General features: G+C 37.9%; 1 protein-coding gene across 1 annotated transcript; it reads right to left on the minus strand.

Annotated features, from left to right (window-relative positions):
* Positions 1 to 568: 568 nt before the first annotated feature.
* On the minus strand, positions 569 to 2,704 carry LOC121760434 (probable pectate lyase 18). The gene is made up of 4 exons (XM_042156101.1): positions 2,546 to 2,704; positions 1,702 to 2,442; positions 1,466 to 1,604; positions 569 to 1,162 (listed from the first exon to the last, which is right to left on the minus strand). Exons 1-4 carry the CDS (start codon positions 2,650 to 2,652, stop codon positions 941 to 943), a joined length of 1,209 nt encoding a protein of 402 aa, XP_042012035.1. The 5' UTR covers positions 2,653 to 2,704; the 3' UTR covers positions 569 to 940.
* Between the last annotated feature and the right edge of the window lie 7,575 nt (positions 2,705 to 10,279).

A 10,279-nucleotide genomic window follows, 5' to 3' on the forward strand; every position in this document is an offset into this window, starting at 1 on the left:
TTAGAATGTTCATTCCACATATAGTTACAATACTATCTGTAATTGGAATCAAATCTTTTATCTTAACCTTAATCAATTCGTAGGTAATATTTGGTTCATAGCACTTGTCTTTCTCTACATCCACTCTTCATAGTGTATTTTAGAGCAATTTGTGTTTTATTTGTTGTTTGTCTTGATTGGTTTTTCATTATAGTTATTGTTTTTTGTTTATTTTTTTTATCTATATCAGTTAGAGACCGTTTTAATGTTTAGGTACGTGACTGACGCCCAATACATGTGTGGTCCATCCTTTATGATTGGGTATGTGACGTCCAATAATTGTTTGAGTTTTGATATTTGAACTTATTATTCTGTTAAAGTTGTGGTGAGGAGAAGACTTTTATGAAGGCGGGTAATTAGGATTGATGGATAATGTTACTTTGTTTATGTTTTCTTGTTTTTATATTAGATTTAGATTAGAATTTTTTATTCATTATTCTTTTTGTTGTTTATATTTTGAGTCGCTTTACATTTTTTGGACTTTGAAGTTTTTTTACAATAGATAAATAAATAAAGAGATGGGGTGAGATAGATGAACATTTAGTACTACTATATTATATATCAACTCTGCAGCACTTGCTTTCTCAAAAACCAAATTACAAGTGTAAAATGACGGTACTACCCATGGTTGAGGATTAGCAGGCCGAGGTTGTAATAAAAAGTAACAAAAGTGAAAAAATGATGGAAATAAAGATCCACCAAAGTAAAAACAAAAATTAAAATTAAAAAGGAAAAAAAGAAGAAACCCTATTGCTCCTTGGACCAATTAAGTGGCCATTCTAAAGAAGAGCATTAAATTCAAATTTCAACATCATTTAGGGTTCCTTAGCTAGAATTCCACTTTGAAGGCTTTAATGAAATAATTTAGCCTCGTTCACAAGGTCATAATAGTCATTTCCAATCAACAATGCGACCCCTTCCGACAATTCAGGCTACCGGCTCCAGCCGTGATCGAGCTGACTAGGCTCGACGGTCGGGCGCCAAGGCTCGACGCTTTAGCATAGCTCGACGACGCCCCAGCCCCTGACGGCGTGAAATACGCGCCGTTCAACATTAGATCCCCTTCGGATCTCCAATTCCAACTCTTCCACTGACTTTCGGGCGCGTCCTCGTGTTTGGTCACCTTCACCAATTTCAATTAAATTGTCAACAAACCTAACTCCATATTAGCTACATGTATGAATGCCTTTAATAGAAGTAGTAGAAATAGTACAAAGTATTTATATCACTCATCCAATATCAACATATACATTATTGTGACAGTTACATTTGTGAACGGCTAAATATTTTATAGTGCTACAAACTACAATATATATTCAATTTGAATAGTAATAAAATAATAGACGCATTAATTAGTGTACTCTATAGTAATTGCCCAATTGAATAATGTCGTTAAATTAATTTAAAGATTTAATAAATTCCTCACCTCTTTGCTGAATCTATCATTTGGTGCAAGAAATCTATTGCCTTGGCTATTAATTGTGGGATCCGCACTCCCACCAATGGCATACATCTCCCAATGTGTATAGTCATTGTTGACCACATGGAAGTATCCGTGTCTGCATCTGATGATACACAACGACATGGTACATACTTAAGTTGAATATTTTTTTTTTAAAAAGTTAATATAAAATATAATGTTAGGTCTCGTATTTCACTAACCTCGGCATTCGTTGAACTAGCCCTTCACCAAAGTGATTGAAGGCAATGGTGACTTGCATCCCTTTATCTTGTGTGTATGAGTCACTATGTCCCAAAAGCATGACTTTATCATGATGGGTCATGTAATTGTTTGATATGGTAATGGCGGTGGACCCATGGATGGCATCAATCAAGCCATCTTTGCAGTTGGAGAGTGAGCAATGATCAACCCACACGTGGCTCCCGCCAAAGATCGACACGCCGTCGCCGTCCGATATGGTCCTCCACCCGTAGTGCTGTGGGGAGTCCCGCACCATAGCATTCCCGCCTTGCTTGCAATCATGTATGTGGATGCCATGTATGATGATGTTGGTCACACCTTGGATGGTGATGCATGGACCATTGGCAATGTGCACACTAGCGCCCCTACCATCGATGGTCTTGAAAGAGTTCATGATCAACTCCTCCTTCAATTGGATGACCATGTCGCGCGCGAATATGATCCATAGCGGCTCGTCTTGGATGACCGCGTGGCGGAGCGTCCCGGGCTTCGGGTTCACGGGGTCGTCGCCGCCGGATTCTGTCACGACGTAGATTTTTCCGTCCCTGCCCCCGATGGCGTTCTTTCCGAATCCGATCGCGCAGTCGGCCAGCTTCTGGCGGTTTTTCTCCCAGTTGGAGTCGCACCGCCAACAGTCATCGATGGGGTTCCCAGTGTTGCAGGACAGGAACCCCAATTTCCTCCTCGAGGCATTCAATTTCCTACAAAAATTACACATTGTTAGGACCAATGTACTAACATTAATAAGAAAAGTGACACATTGCACAACATGATGAGTTGTACTTCATGCAAGTATGGTTGTACCTATGAACTTCTTGGACTACTAGCTCAGGGTCTTTGAGTGTTGGAGATGAGGCAATGAGAGATGGGAGGAAGAATGTAAACAAGAGGAAAAAGAATGATAGTCCCATTGTTTTGAATTTTGGAGAGAGAATGAAATGAAGGAAAGATTAGTGAGAAAGAGAGAGGGAACTGAATGTGGTTTATAAAGAGGATTAAAGCCGGACAAGGTGGCGTGAATTAACTAAACAGGTAGGGCCCACATGGCTTGAGCTCCTTTGGTAATTACTGGTTTTGCGGAGAGGCCACCCCCCACCCCACCCCTACCCTACCTCGTGGTAGTTTTGGTAGTTATGCTGGTCCAATATTTCGAAAAAGGTGATGGTGATTAAATAAATAAATAAATAAATAAATAAATAAATAACTTTAGAAATCTAAAGAGATTATTTTGTTTTTTTTTTTTTTTTTTTTTAAAGAGAGATTATTTTGTTATCTTATTTATATTTATGTTTTTTGTTACGTGTTGTATTTGTAGTGAAAATGATAGTATTGTTTATGTATATTTTGATTCTCGTCACAAGAATTGCAGTTTTCACGAGATCATTGTATTGAATATATAAAGTCAGTGTATTCATGGTAACAATGATTGAACTATTTATTTTGAATTTTCTCCATTTGTAAGATTCAAACGTAAACATACAATATTCGAGATTAAAAAAAGCTGAAAATGATTTTTTGCTCTCTTAATGTAGAGTTTCATTTGTACCCTTTCTTATGTATATGTGAGCGCCGAGTGTACGGGCTACTCCATAAATCTTTCTTAGTAAACATTCGTTTTACATTAATTGTTAATACGAATGTGCATGAGAAACTATGTTACAGACAATTATACATTCAATGCAGTGGCAGGATCGAGGAGGGGGGATGGGTTGTCGTCCCCCTCCCATGCGACTAATTACCCCCTATTCGGACGTAAAATTTCCATATCTGCCCCTTCCGTTTGTGAATTCTGGATCCGCCATCGTTTCTATGTACCAATAAAGATTTCAGTGAAATTGTTTATTTAAATTTTATTGGAAAGCTAATTATAGATTCTTTTATTGGAACAATAGAGTTGCTATGTTCATTACTTTTTTGTTGAGGTGAAGAAATATAATCAAGTGTATATATTTTTTTGATAGACTTGTAGCCAATCAAAGGAGGGATTTCAGCCTCCACCAATTAGTTTTCATATATAGTCATGAAATTGGCAATATATTGTGAGAAATATTGTAAAAGTCCAAAAAAAGGATTCTTGAAATTTCGAAATAGAAATTTAAAAGTGGGGATAAGCACACAATCCTAAAAATACACACTTCCAACCGCATGCATATAACCACTCAAGAAATGGTACCCTTTTGCAAAGAGATCTTGAGTTTGAAGCCTATTACCTTTTTCATTTTTTAAGAAAAAAATAAGTTGAATGACCATCATTTGAGCTTGCACATACATTGTCAGAAACCATAATTTTTTATTTTGAGAGTTAGATTTAATTAATAAACGTGATTGACTGAGAATAAATCACTTTAGATGTAAAATCACGTTCAATTAAAGCATGTAAAAGTAAACAGTTAAAATAGACTAAAGTTACTATTGTTATGTGGAAAAGACCTACTCCACTGAATTATTCCACAAAAATTACAATGGAACGTAACCATATCGATAATTATGGATTTTGACTTTTGCAAAAGATTTGAAGTGATTTTGTCGATCCCTTCATCAAAGGAGAATCCAAATTTGTGTTAAAGAATTATAAAGAAATGATGAATAATGTGACATATACAGTTTCTTTTTTGTTAATTATTTTTAAAGAATATGATTTACAATTTAGATCATATTTCTCAAGGTTCTTGTTTATTTGGCGTTTTTTTAATTGCCTTTTGTTTGAGGAGTAAACTCTTGTACTTTTATAGTCTGCCTAACAAAATTAAAAAAATAAGTTTGTCAAAATAGTTAATGCAACTATAAGACCTACATATAAAAGTTGAAGTACAATGGCTTATTAATATCTGGTTTAATTTTTCTCCAAAAAATATGGATTAAAAGTTAATGTAGTACTACTAAAGTAGCACAATATATATAGACTAAACATTAAATAGCAAGTTAAGATATAAAATTACAAATACATACCAAGAAAATAAAATTTGTTCTAAGAGTTATTTATACAAAATTAAAAGTACATAATCTTAAATGTATTACAGTACCTTTTACAATTTTTATGACTTTGACAATGCGCAGTTCTTAGAGCATCCGCAGCGGTGGCGGTTGGCGCCACCGCCGTCCGTGCCAGCGGCAAGGCGAAGGACCGCCACCGCTGCAACCGCGCCGCTGGCACGGCGCTGCTCGATGTATCGAGCACGTCCGTGCCAGCGGACGCACACGTGGCGGTCTCCCATTCGCCAACGGCATAGCCGTTGGTTTCAAACATTTTTTTATTTTTATTTTTTAAAAAATCGGATTTTTATTAAAAAAATCGATAAAAATAAAAAAAAATTCACTTCCCCAAAAAATTATATCCGTTTATAACCGTTTTTCCCCACTTTTTAATTTTTTTTTTATTTTTTTTACCCCAAAAATACACACTTTCATCTATAAATACCCCCAATTTCACTCCAAAAAATTCACACTTTCACTACACAATTCTCATCATCAATCTCTCATATCCATTTTCATCTTCCTCTCACACCCTACAACACCACTATGTAGCCCCGATGCCCAACCAAGCGGTTCCCGACGCCGACCGCAAGGTAGGAAGAAGGCGGCGGCCGAACGACGTCGCGCCGCGACTCCATCTGCCCCTGCTCCCGAACCCGCACCCTATGTTCCACCTCCACCCCCGAACAACTCGTTGTGGGCCCTTTTGGCCCAACTCAATATGGCTGATAGGTCAACTATGACCCCCACGCAACTTCAAACGCACGAGTCCATGATATTGGGTCTCCAAAAACAATTGGGGTTGGTGCCGCCGGATGCGTAGTCTTCCTCGGGTTATATTAGCCAATAATTATGTAATTTTTAATTTTTAGGAGTTTAATTATGTAATTTTTAATTTTTAGTATTTTAATTATGTAATTTTTAATTTTTAGGATTTTAATTATGTCTTTTTATTTTATTTGTAATTTGTTATTTTTATTGTGGTTTTTTTAATGAATTTTAGTATTATGAAAATGTTTTTGTGTAATTGAATTTTATATTAATTGTGCTCGTCCTTGCGGAAGAGCACAGTTATGGGTGTTGTGCTCTTGCCAGAGAGCAGGCATGAATAGTACCGCCCGGGCCCACAACCGTGCCGCTGGCAAGAGCACGGTTGTGGATGCTCTTATAATTAATAATAGATGCACGATTCGTTTATGGAAAAAATGATAAATTATTATAATGAAATTTGTATGTGTTCTCATTATAGGAAAAAATGATAAATTATTATAATGAAATTTGTATGTGTTCTCATTATAAATGTAAGGCCACCCGCAACGCATCCCGCGGTAGCTCGTATCTCGTCCCGCCGAGATGAGACGGCGGCGTGGCGCGTTGCAGCGTCCCGTCCCGGTCTCACCGAGACGGATCGCGGGCTGTCTCGCCACGCGCTCGTGCGGCGTGGCGCGCTCCATCGCCATGCGTGACGCCCACTCGCCGGCCCGCGAGTGGGCTTCGTCACGCTGACGCAATAAATCATTTTTTTAAATTCGAATTTAATAAAAAAATAAATAAAAATAAAAAACGGTAATATTACCGTTTTTTTACTCTATAAATACTCCTATTTCATCCTCATTTCACACACAAATACACATCTATTCTTCCAAAATCATCTCCATTTCCTCTCCAATTTTCATCTAACATCTCCAATTGTCATCACAAAATGTCCGGCGACGGCAACTATGGCGGTGGCGGCTCCGACGGGTTTGACATCAACGCGTTTGGCGACTGGCGGGGCATGTACAATGTCTTGGGTGGTTCCGGCTCCGGTTCGTCGACGCCGGGCAACCAGGGCTCGTCGACGCCGGTGGGGTACCAACCACCTCATTTTGATGTTGATGCATACGCTCGTCCCTCCGCCCCGAGGAGTTCGCAGGGATTATCCCAAATTCGGGAGGATTATCCGGATGAACCCACTCCGGAAGGAGGAAGAGGCGGAGGCGGCCGAGGAGGATGTAGGCCGGCATCCGTACAGCCACAAGGACACGATGAATGTGTACAACGCCTGGATCAGCGTCTCGTACGATCCCATCATCGGGAATCAACAAACCCGGAAGTGCTTCTGGGAAAAGGTCACCGAGGCTTACAACGAGATTAAGCCGAAGGGGTCCCGCCGCCGCACATTGAAGATGCTTCGCGCTCACTTTGACCGAGTCGACAGAGAGGTCAAAAAATTCTGCGGCATCTACAAGAACTAAGCGGCTCATTACCAAAGCGGAGCCACGGGAGCCGACATTCTGAGATCGGCTTTGCGAGTCTATTTCGAAGACACCGGCAAAGAATTCAGACATGTCGATGTTTAGGAGGCCGTCAAAGACGAGGAAAGGTGGGTCGGCGGTGTCCGGTCCAGCTCGGGCTCGACCTCGAAGCGCATGAAGCATAAGGCGGGTGGCCAATACTCGTCTAGTGGGGGCGGTTCGGGCAGCGCCGCACAAGAGGTTGTCTCGCATGAGGTTGAGGGCACGGCAGACGATGTCGGGGGTCCTCCCGTGGGCGCCGTCGGCTGCAAGGGACCAAGGCGGCGAAGGCGGCTAGAGGGAGGAGGGGCCGAGGCGAATCAAACCAGGCGGTCTCGGGCTCGAACACCCTATTGTCCATGTACTTGACCGCCACGATGACGGACACTTCCCGCATGACGCATCCACAATATCAAGGTCATCTTGCAGGAATCGAGTATATGGCAAGACAAATTGGTATTCCGCCTCCAGGTAGCTTGAGTGCACCGCCACCGCCTTCGGGGGATGATTTGCCGGCGGAGTAGTTTTTTTTTTAAAATTTCTATAAAATTGTATTTTAAATTATGTAATTTTTATTTTTTTTAGGATTTTAATTATGTATTTTTTTTATTTTTTTGAATTTTAAGTTGTATTTTTATTTTATGTTGTAATTTTATTTTATTTAATGAAATATGTTTTTATTAATTGAATTTGTTGGAAATAAAAATAAAAATGAAATTGAATGAATAGTAAGTTAAGAGATGGTTAAGAAACGGATAAGAGATGAAGGGTTGCAGGTTCTGTCTCTTAGTTAAGAGATGGAGTAAAAAGTACAGTGGGGCCTATGAATAGTTAATGGATAAGACGGTTAAGAGACGTATAAGAGACAGCGTTGCGGATGGGCTAAGTTGCAAATTTTCTTTGTTATAGGTATATTAAGTATAACGTAATTAAAACCATTAAATTCGAACTACCATGTGACCAAAATAAATTTTCATTGAAAATAATTTAGGTTTCCCTTTACTATATCCATCCATCCACCGACAGAATTTATATAAATTTGGTAGTTGCGTGACATCTTTCTTCTATATAACGAATTAATCAAAAAATTTAAACGGTTGTGACAAAAATACTTTTGTTGTTTTCTAAGATTCTCTATATCTTCAACTAAATTCTAATCTTTCTCAACTGTTGCATGGATAATTACGTTTGTGGCTTCTCAATTTTCGTAAATCACTTTATAACTTTTCTTATTTGGACTTAATATTTAATTAAATGGGTTTATCTTCTTGCTTCATACATTGTCATTACATAAATGTATTACATGTAAAGTTTTATTTGGATTTGTATTATTTGTTAACCTCCTAGACATATCAATACCAATTTATTTGTTTAAACAATGCAATAAAAATAGTGTATACTTAGTAAATTGGTTATACGAGAATAACTGAGTATGAAGCCTAAAATAAAGCGAATAAATCAATAACCACAACAATTTAATTAGGCTTTCATACAGTTTATATTTGGATCCAACTCGATTCATATTATTGATACGATTATGATTTGTTATTTTTGCCTATAGAAAAAACATTTTTTGTGTATCATCTTGTATTTATCATTACTTCCAAACAACTAATAGAAAAAGATTTAGAAAATAGGTTAATAGAAATCCTAGGAGATAACAATGCGAGTACTTGAGGAGCCATACTAAAACTTTCAAAGACGAACATCCAATAGAAAAACAACTAAGGAAGGAAAAAGAATACTCATATAGGAGTCAAGACTCAAAAAGAAACTCCAGGTGAAGTCAAGGGATCGACCGATCCCACTGCAGGCCCATGAGAACTAGAAACTCCATTAAATTTAGTTTTGGTGTTGTCGTCAACCCTAATGTGTGGCAGCTCCATCCAAACCCTTCAGGGTTGAAGTTACCTTCCACAGCATCCAATGTCAATAACGGCCGCAGCACAACCACAGCTTTTTTATACTGACGATAGCCTAAATTATTTACTATGTTCGACTCCACGAGTTGTGTTTACTACATTTGCCTTAAATTTTCTAAAGATCATACCTCCAAAGTCCAAACTGTTTTCTATATCACCTCTAAATAACATCTAACTTCTAAACCACATATTTGGAAATCAAAGAATCATATGTACATATTTGAAAACATACATAAATTTTTAGAGTTCATTTAATCGATGATTATGACACATCCCCAAAATTTGGTAACGACAGGAGCACATGCCTTAGCTTCAAAAATCAAACTTCCATTCTTTGAAAGTTCGCCCAACCAATATCCATTCAATTTTTTGAACTCCCTCTCAAAGTAATTACATATAAAACTATAAATAAATACTTATTTCAATAATTTTCTTTTGCATACCGTAAACTACGGCGTAATGTGTGATCCACCAATGTGGTTGTGCCGCGTGTCACCGGAAATGTGGACACATGGCCTTGAGTGATTGGTCCCACCTTATTCTCGTGAGAGCTACTTGCTCACATGGAGATTTGTATATTGGCGCCAAGTCCAACGGTGGCCTTTGATTAAGGATGTTGTGATAGCTACTTATTGTAGATGCTATGTGATCAAATAAAGTAGATACAATTACTATTTATTTGGGTAATTTATACGTGTATATGTGCATCAGTAAAAAATGTCGAATGCTCCATCGTTTCTTAAAACTTTTCGGATATGTTGTCTATATTTATATTCGACAATTACAGATTAAATTAATAGGAATTTTTTGAGTTGGGAATTCAGCCCTCCCTAGCTCATGAGCCGTCAAAGCGCAACGGTGGATTCAGGGGCGCAAAAATTAGACCCTCCCAAACTACCAGGAGGGTCTAATTTTTTATTGAGGTCAGATAAAAATGTTAGTATAACTATACTCAATATAATCTAAAAAAATATAGTTTTGAAGAAGAAGATGTCATTAAATCTATCATTAAAGTATAAAAAAAAACGCGTGTTGCTCCAATGTTCATTCACTTTTTACAATGATAAGAAGGGGCTCTAACCGCTTGAAAAACAGTATAGTACAAGACAAGAAATCGAAATCACTGACCAACTATTATTAGTGAAATAAAACCCAAGCTTTTGCAGCGCAACAAATGCAACCAAGGAACTCGTGTGGGGGTACATTAAAACCCGTGTCGTCCCCAAAGTGTATATTCTTTGGGGACGGAGGGAGTATATATATTTTTTTATTTTACAGAATATCAAATTTTGCACTTTCATGTTGGATATGAATGACTAAATTATGTATTGTGTATATCGCATGGACTATTGTGGTATAAGATATAA

This window comes from Salvia splendens, chromosome 13, assembly GCF_004379255.2.
Source record: "Salvia splendens isolate huo1 chromosome 13, SspV2, whole genome shotgun sequence".
NCBI lineage: Eukaryota > Viridiplantae > Streptophyta > Magnoliopsida > Lamiales > Lamiaceae > Salvia > Salvia splendens.